The 15,278-nt window shown below is 42.4% G+C and overlaps 1 protein-coding gene across 1 annotated transcript; it reads right to left on the reverse strand.

Annotated features, from left to right (window-relative positions):
* Positions 1-9,592: 9,592 nt before the first annotated feature.
* Positions 9,593-13,043, reverse strand: LOC121855693 (vitamin K-dependent gamma-carboxylase-like; the record flags this gene model as incomplete). Its single annotated transcript, XM_042350775.1, has 3 exons — positions 9,593-9,901; positions 10,352-10,483; positions 12,940-13,043. Coding segments are annotated over 3 exons (452 nt in total), but the record flags the coding sequence as incomplete, so codon positions are not given.
* Between the last annotated feature and the right edge of the window lie 2,235 nt (positions 13,044-15,278).

A 15,278-nucleotide genomic window follows, 5' to 3' on the forward strand; every position in this document is an offset into this window, starting at 1 on the left:
CCTTCGTATAAAGAATCAGGGTGGACGGTCTTAGACCTGGACGTGTAGGCCTACCCTGTGTATTTCTTCTGTTCGTTTGTGTGAAAGTAACTGTTAACTTCGACAGGTCAGGTTGATCCATCTTCAGGCAACTCTACACAGCCTTTGATGACCAGAGAGGGTTGGGCCTTCCTCGTAGCCCCAATTAATGATAACTGCACTAAAGAATTAAACTTCTTTCAGTCGTACAAAGGTACAGTGTTTGTTGTTCTTTCCTAAAAATGTAACACACACACACACACACACACACACGCACACACACACACACACACACACACACACACACACACACACGAAACATTATTCTACCTAGAGATATTTTGTCTCTTTGTCGAATCGGTCTGTAAACACACGACTTTCACTATCAAGGAGGACTGGTCTTTATGAAACGTTCAAGGTGATCATTGGGGTAGTCGACCGCTCGATACAGGTCAAAAGAAATGAAAACCACTAAGGTCAACACAATCCAAGTTCCACCAAGTGAGTGACACTTTACCAACACAGTTCTATCTTCGTTAATTTACTTTTTAAACTTTAATATTAATGAGTGAGGTGGCAGGAGCGACAAACATTATGACTCAGACTACACCCAGGAGCGCCCTCACACTCTTGTTTATCTCGTCTCTCAACCTTATAATAGAGAAGAGATACGAGGCTCCGGCCGAGAACGAGACAAGAGCCAAGGCCTCTTGAGCTGTCTGTATTGTACCATTATACTTCTCTTAAAATTGCTAAACTTTAACTTATTTTTTTATTGTTTTGTTTACCTTCTGCCTATACCTTCGGCACGTAGCGCCTCATCTAATAAGAGAGGGATAGCCGTAAGTGCCTGTAGTGTATATACCTTAGGTTACATATAATGGAGAAACGTGTACATGGGGGAAGCGTGGGATACCCGTTAGTAGAGTGTGTACACAGTGAGTCTTGCAAGAGGCTGTAGTGTAGAGGCACGAAACAAAGAGTATCCTGGGTGTGGGGTGTGGGGGAGGGTGTGCGGTGTGGGGGGAGGGTAGGGAAGGGTGTGAGGGGAGGGTGTGGGGAAAGGGTGTAGGGAAGGGTGGGGAAGGCTGGAATTGAGAGCAGGATAACTAATCAAGCTCAAGACTAATACATGTGGGAGTGTTACGGAGGATTAATGTGTCCTTAGTTAAATAGGAAGGCGTAGGAGGACGACACGGCAAAGAAGGAGGAGGAAGGAGAAGAGGAAGAGGAGGGAGAAGAGGAGCAGAGAGAGGAGGAGGAGCAGAGAGAGGAGGAGGAGCAGAGAGAGGAGGAGGAGGAGGAATACAGGGTAAATATGAAAGAGGAAAAAAAAGAATCCCCTGAAAACGGGAAAGAGGGAGGGAGAGGAGGAAAAGGAGATGGTCACGGTAAAAAGTAAGGAGGAGGAGGAGGAGGAGGAGGAGGTCATGATTAAGAGGGAGGAGGCAACAGTAGCAGAAGAAGAAGAAGAAAAAAAAGACAGGAAATTGAACATCGAAAGTTACTTCATCTCACTTACAGAGGACAATGTAGGGAACAAAAGCTACGAGGGGCGATGCTGATGAGGCCAGGAATTTGTTGGTGTGGCCAGGAATTTGTTGGTGTGGCCAGGAATTTGTTGGTGTGGCCAGGAATTTGTTGGTGTGGCCAGGAATTTGTTGGTGTGGCCAGGAATTTGTTGGTGTGGCCAGGAATCTGTTGATGAGGCCAGGAATTTGTTGGTGTGGCCAGTAATAGAGGTCGATGGCCAGTGTTCGAACAATGACTTCATAAGCTCATTGTACTCAGGGGGTTAAATAACTGTAGTCGGGGGTTAAATCACTGTACTCTAGGTGTTAAATCACTGTACTCTTAGGGTTAAATCACTTGTACTCTAGGGGGTTAAATCACTGTACTCTAGGGGTTGAATCACTGTACTCTAGGGGTTAATTCACTGTACTCTAGATGTTAAATCACTTGTACTCAATAGGGTTAAGATTTCCCCATGAAAACACCAGATCACCATATTAACGGGAGGGAAATAGCACGGAATGAAAGAAGGATGGGGACTGGTTAATAATGCAATGATTATGTGAAAGAAGGAGGAGGAGGAAGAGGAGGAGGAAAACAGTTGAGCTTGCAAGAGATAGCCAGTGCTTGTGAGTTTTGAAAGCATTAAATGTCACGAGGTTACAATTCCTTCCCCTCCCCTCTCCTCCCCTTCCCTTCCCTTCCCTCAGTTTGCAATTGCAGCTTAGATCAAGAAGATTTTGAGAGTGGATGTTCAGAACGTGTGGGAGATGTTGCAGCGGCCGGAGGTGGTTGTGGTGGTGGACAGGGGAACGAGCCGTGAGAGATTGTTGTCGAGACTATGCGATTGCCTTTGGAATACAAATCGGTACACAGACTTTGTTCACACACACACACACACAGACATGGCACAAAGACACATAGAAAAACGGGCACAAACAAGACAGCTACAGATAAACAAAGACACATGGTAGAGAATAAAGAGAGAGAGAGAGAGAGAGAGAGAGAGAGAGAGAGAGAGTAAACATGTGTGAGGAAATAACTGAATGTGTGTGTGTGTGTGTGTGTGTGTGTGTGTGTGTGTGTGTGTGTGTGTGTGTCGATGTGGACGTAATGATGAGGGCCGTGTTATGGTGAGGGTAAGGGTGGTGTTGTGTTGGTGGTGTTGTGATGTGATGGTTTATGAAGGTGGTGTTGTGATGGTGGTGTTGTGATGGTGGTGTTGTGATGGTGGTGTTGTGATGGTGGTGTTGTGATGGTGGTGTGGTGATGGTGGTATTGTGATGGTGGTGTGGTGATGGTGGTGAGGGTCGTATGGTTGTGTGGTCATTAATATAGTTTCTACACCTAAAACAAATTCACCTTTACCTGGCGTCCTGGGACCTGCTAAATGTCAACAACAAACAAACAGACCGACAGGTATAGAAAGGCCTGGGGGATACTGTACAAAATGCCACAAGACTTAAGACAGCAGCAACATACACGGGGTAACTGGAATAGGATACACGGGGTAAATCACATAGGCCACACAGGGTAACTTTAAACACGGGATAACTCACATTGGCTACACGAGGTAACTTTAAACGCAGGAATGCTTCCCGTGGCTACACAGTAACTTTAAACCTGGGATAACTCATTGGCTACACAGGTAACTTTAAACACAGAGAAATCACATGACCACACAGGTAACAAACACGGGATAACTCACATAGGCTACACAGAGATAACTTTTAAACGCAGGGAAAATCACACCAAGCCACACAGGGGAGTAACTTTAAACACGGGATAACTCACATAGGCTACACGGGGTAACTTTAAACACGGGGAAAATCACATAGGCCACACGGGGTAACTTTAAACACGGGATAACTCACATAGGCCACACGGGGTAACTTTAAACACGGGATAACTCACATAGGCCACACGGGGTAACTTTAAACACGGGATAACTCACATAGGCTACACGGGGTAACTTTAAACACGGGATAACTCACATAGGCTACACGGGGTAACTTTAAACACGGGATAACTCACATAAAACTGCAAATTGTTAACTTTAAACACAGGATAACTCACATAGAGCTACACAGGGTAACTTTAAACACAGAAAATCATAGGCCACGGTAACTTTAAACACAGGATAACTCACACATAGGCTACACAGGGTAACTTTAAACTGGGAAAATCACATAGGCTACACAGGTAACTAAACACGGGATAACTCACATAGGCTACACGGTGGCTTTCGCTTACAGGAAAATCCATAGGCCACACGGGGGTAACTTTTTAAACTGGAGATGTCCACCAAATATACAGGGTAACTTTAAATGCAAGGAAGAAATCACACCGACCACACGGGGTAACTTTAAACACGGGATAACTCACATAGGCCACACGGGGTAACTTTAAACACGGGGAAAATCACATAGGCTACACGGGGTAACTTTAAACACGGGGAAAATCACATAGGCTACACGGGGTAACTTTAAACACGGGATAACTCACATAGGCCACACGGGGTAACTTTAAACACGGGATAACTCACATAGGCCACACGGGGTAACTTTAAACACGGGATAACTCACATAGGCCACACGGGGTAACTTTAAACACGGGATAACTCACATAGGCTACACGATTAACCTGACACAGAATCACATAGGCCAGGGTAACTGACACAGGATAACTCATGGAAACTCTACACAGGGGTAACTAAACACAGAATACACCAGGCTACACGGGGTAACTTTAAACACGGGGAAAATCACATTGGCTACACGAGGTAACTTTAAACACGGGATAACTCACATAGGCTACACGGGGTAACTTTAAACACGGGATAACTCACATAGGCTACACGGGGTAACTGAAACATAATAATGGTACTGTACCTCAAATGTAAGGGAAGATCAACCTTTTGCTTCACTCTGTATTCCACCTTCAGTGCCTCCCAGTAACACACAAGCTGAAACAGTGAGAAAAGAACATTCAATTTATAATCATTCCTACGACTGCACACTTTTGTTACACCCTATAATATATAGATATGGGATCACCTGAATATTGGACAGCCCTAGTTTGAATTACTAAAATATTAACCACTCAAAAGGAGGTTTACATGGTGAGTTACTGGCGCCAGTAATTCACCATCACCAAGTACTGCCTGGTGTAAGGACAACTGCTGTTGTTCTTCTTCTTATTATAATTATTGCGCCTCAACAACGACGGGCTTTAAGCGCGTAGGAAGGTTAGTAATCTTGAACTATAAACAATAATAAGACATACAACTGCGAATCATTTCAAGCCGTCGGCCATTTTGTGTAACTTGAACGAGTCCCCTCGGTGCTAAATTTACCCGACCTATCCGCTTCCGTGGTGATTATTGCATCTAAATAATGCAAGTTGTGCGAGTTGGAAGACTAAATTCATCAGTTATTAAAAATTAAAGAATATTAGAGGTAAAGGTCACAGTGTGTTGTGTCTCACACTGTCCGGATGTTGTCAATAATGATTCTCTTCTTTAAACTCTCAATATCTTCCCAAATTTCTGCTTTAAAAATCTTAATTTCTCCAACTTATGAGTCTCTCTCGCACACAAAACTTAACAAAACACTCACTGATGATGATATGATTTAAGTCTAAACACAGTTAATAACGTTATTTGGAATATAAACATTAAAAAACAAAAGAAACCGATACAAATCTCCCGTGGGGTGGACGGAGAAGCGCTGCCCTCCTTTTGCTGCCGGAGATTTGAACTCACCACTCTCCTTACTCCTGATTGGCTACTGATATCCCTGCGTAGCCTCTGATTGGTCAACGCTCCTTCCGCAGACATGTTTGTGCTTATCGTCTATAAATTAATGTCGTATTTCCCAATTCATCTAAAAAACATGAAATACCGCTTTGATATATATTTTAGAGTGATTTCGTATTTCATTAATACGAATTCATTACTGAGGCTGATATAATTTTATTGCAGACAAGAGTTGCAGATATATGAAGCCGACACATTCCTCCTCCCTCCCTCCCACGTCACAGCCAGATACTCTTATTACTTAATTTATCTTTAAAAATACCTCAATATTCTTAAAAAAAACACACGAGTGGTCAAGAATCGGTTATTGATAGCCTTAAACCATACTTGAAATAAATAGATCCTTCGGCTGCGAAATAAACACGTGGATGTTATTTTCCACGGTGGCGGCCGGTGTGGACAGTCAGTCCCTCACACCCCGCGCCATGAACGGGGGCGGGAAATATTAAATGGCCTTTATACATCATGTTAAAAAGAGATGTGTTACTCGTGAAATTTAGGTATGTGTCGAATGAAAGAACTGACTACAATGTACATTCTTAAAGACTATACTTAGATTCTGAAATGCGTACCAAGTTAAAAAAAATGTTACACGTTATATCAACAACAATAATTAAAACAAATACGTAAAAAATATAAAGTAATATATATATATATATATATATATATATATATATATATATATGTGCAATTAACAGACAACCAAAAATTAGCTTCTTTTTTAATCAAATTATTCGTATTAACATCTTAAATATTTGTCATAGAAGAATTAAATGTAGAAGTGAAATAAAATGAAAATCGGCAACTCATGAGGAAGTGAGTTGCCATCGACTACCATAAAACCTTTCCTTACACTATCAGCAACACAAGGACCTGAAGGGACCCTCCAACAAACCCCAAAACAGCACATTCCCTTAGCTTAGCTTAGTTTATCTAACCTCCCTTGCCCCTGGAGGACTGAGGGGCGTCTGTCACAGGTTAAGCCATAAACCAGCCTCCGTAAGGTGGAAAGCCCACCTGCTGTCATTCTTCTTCTGTACTTCCCACTTCATAACTATACCTTGCCCTAAATCCCCTTGTTCACCTCAGAGCCACGACTCTCTTATCTCGGTGTTCTGACTGACTGACTGGAATTTAGATATCTGTCCCTTAATTTTATTTCTAAGTGTTGGTGCCTAAGCTAGACTACGCAGTGAATGACCTTAAAAACATCTTCAATTTCACCGAATCCCACAATAATCTGGGAGCGAAAAACATTGAAGCCTCAAATAACGTTGTGACTCTTGACTTACTGAGATCACTGTAGCAGGAGGTGATCGCTGTGCTTATTGTAATGACATCCAGCTTATTAACTGCAATAACTATTTCTCTGTGGTAATATTTTTTTCTCATCTCTACGCGAAATAGTCACAATAGGATATGGACCCGTGTCGTACGGCTGGCAACGACGCAGTAGTGACCCAACCACGCTAGAAAAGTTATATCCCGTTTCTATTGAATTTATTACACATACACATAGCATTTACTACTGAATTGCTCTCATAAGAAGTTTGCAATAATATTTTGTCGGGTAGCGAGAGGTTCTTAAGTTGTGGTAGATAAATAAACAAATTGTCTGACTATATTGGAAATTCAAAAGAATCACATGAAGAACAGCCACCCTAAACTTGTTCACATTAGGCAGCCATTATACCTTTCATGTTATCAAGAAGTGTTGACATAAACACATCTTGACATCTAATTAACTTGCCCATTGTTAGTAACTATTGAAGGCAGCAGCACACATCATTACTACACCACTAACGTGACCTGTAAGCCTCGGCCAATCAACAGGTGTTTATATGCTACATTAATATTAATTAAATCGTACTATTTGTTCCCACATATTAAATAACCGTCAATAAATCTCTTCTAACGAGGTTGTTGTTGATGTTAATGAGTGTATGTATAACTACATATATAAATGAGGTTACATAATGATTAGCCCCAAATTATTGTCATCTGGGGGTTAGACACCCTAACCTAACCTAACCTAATCTAACCTAACTTAACCTAGCCAAACCTAACCACCACATATATGTTGTTGGCTGAGGTTAGGTTAGGTTAGGTTCGGTGTAAATTTGACAAGCCAATGTGTGGTTGGTTCTACAGCCGGGTATAAGCAGGGGAGAATCTATGACCGTACAGGTGTAAGTAAACAAATGAGTAAATTATCTTAACTTCTAAAAGGTGTTGTATTTACAGACTGACTCACAGTGAAAGCTACATCAAGACCGTGGTGGCCGCCGGTGCACCAACACAACACAACACAACTCAGCACAAAGTCTACCACAATCTAGAGTCAGGTGGACACCACGCCACCTATATAATGGAACCTGTCACTTGCATACAACAGGTTGGCGCTCACAAGTGTACCTTGGTCAGGTTCATACACGATCCGTACACTGGTCCTCTGAGGCTGCGACTCTCATACCAGGCAGATTAAGAGGTCGTTTTCAGGGACCGTGTGTGTGTGTGTGTGAGTAGAACACGTTTATTGGGTGAATGTCTCTAAGTGACTTGTGGTGTAATTATTAGTGGTCCCGGGTTCGATCCCTGGACTGAGTGAAACTATGGAAACACCCACACACACACACACACACAGACACACACACACACACGCACACACCCACACACACACACACACACACACACACACACACACACACACACACACACACAGACACACACACACACCACACACACACACACACACACACCCCACACACACACACACACACACTGAAGGGTCAAGACGTACCTGGCGCTCCTCTCAGAGCAGCCAGGTCAACTGTTATGTTGGCCCATACCAACTCCCTCCCCTGAACCCTACTCCCCACCGGAATATCAACAAGTTCACGCCAGAAGTTACTATTTCATTTAGGAAAGAAATGGAACCAGTGTCAAACAGAGGTGAACAGTGGTGAACAGTGCTTAAGTCAGTGAGAACAACTCAACAGTAACAGTGGTACCCAAGTTGACCTTTCACACAGTGAGGTCCCAGGTACCCAGTGATAACGGCCCGTGAGACCCAACTACCAGCGATATGTTAATCCGTCTACGATAGGAAGGCCTGGAACCACACCTCACTCATATAACACCATCTGTGAGGGAATTACTACACCAGGTGAGGCCCCTCATAACACCATATGTGAAGGAGTTACTACACCACGTGAGGCCCCTCATAACACCATCTGTGAGGGAATTACTACACCACATGGGAGCCCTCATAACACCATCTGTGAGGAGTGCTACACCACAGTAGAGCCCCTCTTACACCATCTGTGAGAACTACTACACCGTAGGCCTCATAACACCATCTGTGGGGGCACACTACACCACGTGAGGCCCCTCATAACACCATCTGTGAGAGAACTACTACATCACGTGGGGCCCCTCCATAACACCATGTGTGAGGAGTTACTACACCACGTGAGGCCCCTCACCAGCACATCTGTGAGGGAATTACTACACCACGTGAGGCCCCTCATAACAGCATCTGTGAGGGAATTACTACACCACGTGAGGCCCCTCATAACACCATCTGTGAGGGAATTACTACACCACGTGAGGCCCCTCAAAACACCATCTGTGAGGGAACTACTACACCACGTGAGGTCCCTCCTAACACCATCTGGGAGGGAGTTACATGTACTACACTACGTTTTTGCTGTTCAACACCTACATTAATCTGTATGTTCACTGTATGTTCCTTTACCTTTCTCTAATGAAGGCTTTTGTTAAAACCACCAATGTATGTAATAAGTCATTTATGCCCAATGTATATTTTCAGCCTTCTGGCTGCAGAACTTTTTCAATAAACCGTTAATTATTATTATTATTATTGACAATATGTGGGGAAAAAGAGGATAGAATGTCTTGAGTAAGAGTATGGGAGATAGTCAATGTCCCAATACAGGTAATCAGACCATGAAGAAACTCAATTATTTTCTTACTGACATCTACATCTTTACCACTTAACTCATGGCATATTCGCAAGTATAAGTTACAGTAGGTTAGGTTAGGTTAGGTCTGAGTAGGTCAGGTTAGGTTAAGCTAGGTTATTAAGTTACAGTAGGTTAGGTTAGGTTAGGTCTGAGTACCTGAGGTTAGGTTAAGCTAGGTTATTAAGTTAAGATAGATTAGGTCAAGTTAGGTTAGCATATGGGTGGTTATTCATCAGGTGAAATTAGCTAGGGTGCCTAATCTTGAGGAGCTTCTCAGAGTTAAACACTAGTTTTTACGTAATCCACCTAAGTGGAGTTGCCATAAACAGCTTCAGTAACAGGTAAACCAGCGTTACCATACCTGTTTCCAAGGTGACCAAGGAGCTTCCAGGATGTTTACATTAGGCTGGAAGACTCGCTGCTGGAACCTGCCATTGAGAGACTTCCAGACGTCCAGATAAAGAGCAGAAATGTTAAGACCCTTGGATTTTAGCCTCTGCTTCACACACTCGCCGTACTGTACTGCCAGGTCGACGTGTCCCGTCCACCTAGTGTTTCTCACCCACACCTGCTGAACAATAGTAAAAACTTTTGAGCTACAGTGAAAATTTCTGAACATACCTGAACAACTTCTGAATAAAGTTCTAAACAACAGTGAACACTTCTCAACAGCAGTGAATTGTCTGAATGACAGTGAATACACCTGAACAATAGTGAATACTTTAGAAAAACAATGAACAAATCAGATCTAAGTAACACTCCTGAACAACTGTGACCAGTTCTGAATACCAATGAGCAGTTATGAGGAACATCGAAATATTGAAAAATGGGGAGCATTGCTGAATAATGGTGAAGAATGCTGAACAACGGTGGAAAGTGTAAAAGAACATTACATGACTTAACCTGAAATAACGTAGCCTCACCTAATATAGTATAACCTAACATAGCCTGACTAACGTAACCTAATCTAACCTAACCTAATCTAACCTAACCTAACCCTACCAATCACGGCACCCACATTAGGGTCGAGGTAGAGCTTTTCTCCTGTGCCACTCCTGACGACGGTGACCTTGACGTGCAGGGTGTCCCACGAGTGGACCATCATGTCCCAGCTGTACCCATAAGGTCCGTCGGTCCAGGTATTATAACCCTGTAAGAGGAGGACACAAAATACTCATTAAAAAGATAATTAAGTTTGATAAATTTACAGTATCTCAAATGGAAATTATCTGCCAAGATGGGTCCGATTACTTCCGAAATCCTACATGCAACTCGTGATGTCCTGGGAGTGTTGGTATGCGTGACTCTGTGCCATACGGATCCGACTGTATTTGGTAACCGAACATCATATTAATTACGCCGAAGTAAATACACATTACATTACTTATGTTAACCTATATACCAAAGCAATTGCATGTCCCAATAACTATCATTCATGGCCTCATAATATTTTTGAGATACTGTACATTTAAAGCAAACTGTGAGAAACTGGTCCCGTTGTGAAACAGTAGAACTTACTGCCATGATATTTGACAGGTCGTGTTGGGTGGGTTGGACGCCAGCCGAGAGGACGTAAGGGGCAGGTAACATCGTACATGACAAATGTGAGTAATAAAAATGGGAAATGATAATGAATTTGAAACTAAAGGAGACTGTACGAGGAGGTGAGTGTTGTACTCTTTCACTGTCACACTGACCAAGTGACCATGAACACAACGGCAAGAAGAAATGGAGAAGTCATTACCATGGAGTAAGAATAAAATAGAAACAAGAACTGAGCCTTGAGGCATTTCAGCATGGATAAGAAAGTTGTCAGGATGGGAGAGAGAAAGGAGGAAGTTCAGGAAGTCATAGGATATTGGATACCTAAGGATATGAGTTCTGTGAGAAGAGCCTAGTGCCAGACCCAGTATAATACCTCTTAACATTATTACTTTTATGTTTATCCTCCTCGCCACTGATCGACTTGTTAGCCGCTTCAGCGGTCGGCCACATCTCTGTTATGTACTATACTGTTGGCAAGTACTAGGTATGCACTGGCTCCTAAATGTATCTGAACCTGCTCCAGTATTGGTAAAGTCTGATCTTGAAAGAGCTCTCACTCGGTGCCGTCACAACACTCTCTGTTAGAATGTTCCAAGAGTTCACGATCCTCACTCCGAAAAGTTTGCCCTCACAGTTTTCTGGACTTGTGGCTTCTTCTTCAACCTTGAGCTGTGACCCCTTGTGGGGAGGGCGTTCGCCAAGTCGAGGTGTGGACACTTGATTGATTAATGCCCTCTAAGATGTTTATATATACACCTCAATTAGGTCACCCCTTGCCCGTCTGCAGTATAAGCTAGGCAGTTGCAGGTGCTTTAATCTCTCTGAATAACTGAGGTGCCGAAGTGCAGGCACCAGTCTAGTGGCCCATCTTTGGACGTTTTCAATTAACTGAGTCTAGCATATCTCGGGCACCAGACGGGGTGAGAGTACTCCAGGCACGGAAGCACCTTACTCTTGAAGATCTTGACGGCCCCTCCAGATATATGAACGACCTTCTCATAAGACCTACTAGTTTAGTTGCTTGATTCACCTTTCCACAATGGTCCAAGATCTTCTGTTCATTGTCAACATACACACCCAGGTTCTTTTCACAACCAGTCTCTATTAATGCAGTTTCTTCGTCCCGTTGGAATATGTGATATGCCTCCTTACTGTTGGTGCGACCCAGGTGCAACCTCGTACACTTCGTGATATTGAATCTTAGCAGCCATTTCTTCGACCACTCTTGAAGCTTACAGATATCTTTCTGTAACTCTTCACAGTCTATTTGGTCCTTAATCTCCTTGAATCATTTTGCATCGTCCGCAAACATTTGTATATATGAATGTATAGCTTACTGCACATCATTTATGAAACAAACAAATAACAACGGGTCCAGTACTCTGCCCTGTGGTACCCCGCTTGTCACGGGTACACATGACGGTTTCGTACCATTAATCACCACACACTGCTTGCGATCACGAAGAAAGGTCTCCTTACATGGGGTACGCCGCCGAAAGCCTTGGTAAAATCTAGATATATATTATCGTTATTACCGCTCTGTTCCAGAATTTGTGTCCAAGCATCCAGGAACTTGAAAAATTGTGTTAAGCAGGAGTGTCCCGGCATTAAACTGTGTTGACAGTCCTTTACAAGATTTTTCATAGTAGATGTTCCATCACGGCATCTTTTATAATGCTCTCTAGTACTTCCATACTACGCTGGTCAGGCTCACTGGTCCATAATTATTCTTGGAGTGACGATCGCCTTTGAATATAAGACTCACATAAGACATTTTCCAATCACAACTCTCTTAACACTCTGGGATGTACCATATTACGGCCGGACTCTTTTGAACCTTAAGCTTAAACAGTTTATTTCTTATACCCTCTTCTGAGAACACAATGTGGGTCAGTGTTGTGTCAAACCGTCTATCCTCAAACGCAGTAAGGTGTTCATATTATGAATAACAATAAAAAAGATGTTAACACTGAAAAACTAATCGTATTACAAATTAGCGACAAAATAAAATATTAAAGCGATGCTAGAAATCCGTTAGAAAGAGAGAGTTTGTGAGAGTACCTTGGTGATGGAGTGGGAGAAGGGCAGCAACAGTTGTACAGAGACGTAAAACATCACCGCCACGCTGGTCACCTTCTGTCTCCCTGTCACACTGCCGCCCTCCCCTGCAACACAAAGTTTCCTCTTATATCCTCTACATCTTCCTCATTTCCTCTACATCTTCCTCACTTCCTCTACATCTTCCTCACTTCCACTACATCTTCCTCTACATCTTCCTCACTCCCATACATACAGCTAGCCTCCATATGCCTTTATGTATTAGTCACGTTTACCACCAATTTTGTATACAAAGTTCAACTAGACACACAGCGGAAGATGCAAATACAATACAGAAACCTATGTATACATTTACCTGAACACACACACACAAACCAGACTGGAGGTGTATATTATTTTTTTTTTATTGGGCACCCCCCTACATCCTTGTGTGTAAGGTGAAGTGCAGAAGCGTTTACAGCGTCCAACAGGGAGGCATGCTAAGTTCATGCTTACCTTTATATCTCATGAGTTAAGGGCGTAAAAGCCTGAAGAGTCAAGGGCGTAGAAGCCTGAAGAGTCAATGGTTTATGTCTAAGCAAGTTATTGGAAGCTCCAACAACTTGTCCCTGAATACGAATTCGCAACTTTCGATTTACAGCATACCTACTTTGCTGCTAGGTGAACAGGGACTAAGGAAGGCTGGGAAGTGTGTCCGAACAACTTTCCACCGGCCTGGGAATCGAACCCGTGACATCTCCCTTGCGAGGCAAGAGCGGTACCGCTCTAACCACCGGCGCCCCAAGTGTATATTAATATCAGCGAATTATGACATTTACTATTTTGTAAATAATTTTCTATAGATGCTTCCTGTATGGGTTAGACATGAGTTAGTTAACATAACCTTGGTGTTCGTGTATTTCTAGTTCTGTGTATAAGAGACAAATGTATTGAAAAAACAACAGAGCTTATAATGTACAAATAATACCACGAAGATGAATACAATAGCATACTTTGTTTTACGCACTAAATGAACGAAGCAGCTTTACCTAACCTGTTCAAAGTTAACCAAACCTAATCTAACTTAACCTAACATGTCCAAACCTAACCTAACCTAACCTAACCTAACATGCCCTAAGTTAACCAAACCTAACCTAATTTAACCTAACCTGTCCTAACTTTACCTAAACTAACCTAACTTAACCTAACCTAACCTAAAATGTCCTGCCTTAAAGTAACCTATTCTACTTTAACCGAATCTAACTTGCCTAAACCTAACTTATCATAATTTGACCTATTCTAACCTAACTTGATCTAACTAACCTTAACTAAACCTACCATACCCGAAACTAACCTAACCTACCCCACCCTAATTAAACCTACCATACCCTAACTTAACCTAACCTATCCTCATTTAACGTAATCTACCCAAAGCTAACCTAACTATCCAAACATAACTTGACGTAATATAAGTCAACATAACTTGAATCTAACCAAACCAAACATAAACTAACCTAACAAAGAATACCCTCTCTTAACCTAACCTAATTTACCTTTATCTAACATAATTAACCTAACATAACCTAGTTAAACTTACCCTAACCAAACTTAAGGTAATCTAACTTAACATAAGAACATAAGAAAATAAGGAGTCTGCAATAGGCCGGTTGGCCTGTGCATGGCAGCTCCTGTCGAGAGATACTACCACTCTCTATCATCCATGAATCTATCTAGCCTCCTCTTGAAACTTACCAGAGTTCCCGCACTTACTACAAAGTTGCTAAGCTTGTTCCACTCGTCCACCACCCTATTTGTGAACCAGTTTCTTCCTATCTCCCTCCTAAACCTAAACTTATCCAACTTGAATCCGTTGCTCCGAGTCCTATCCTGCTCGGATATTATAAGAACTTTATCTATATCCCCTTTATTGATTCCTTTCACCCACTTAAATACTTCTCTCATATCTCCCCGCACTCTTCGTCTTTCTAGGGAATGCAAGTTAAGTTTCTTTAACCTATCCTGACTAGAGGTTTAAGTCCCAGAATCATTTTGTCATTCTTCGCTGCACCGACTCTAGTGAATTTATATCCATTCTATAATAGGGGCACCAGAACTAAACCGCATAATCGAGGTGCAGCCTGACTAGCGCAAGATATAGTTGCAATAAGACCTCTGCACTCTTGTTACTTACACTTCTAGATATAAATCCCAATACTCTGTTTGCCTTATTTCGAACATTAACGCACTGTTTTCTAGGCCGTAGGTCCGGGCTTACAAGTACCCCTAGGTCTCTTTCACAAGTCGGCTTCTCTAGGTTGATGTTGTTGAGGCTGTATACATTATCAGTATTTTTTCTTCCAATA

This window comes from Homarus americanus, unplaced genomic scaffold, assembly GCF_018991925.1.
Source record: "Homarus americanus isolate GMGI-L3 unplaced genomic scaffold, GMGI_Hamer_2.0 scaffold11665, whole genome shotgun sequence".
Classification (NCBI taxonomy): domain Eukaryota; kingdom Metazoa; phylum Arthropoda; class Malacostraca; order Decapoda; family Nephropidae; genus Homarus; species Homarus americanus.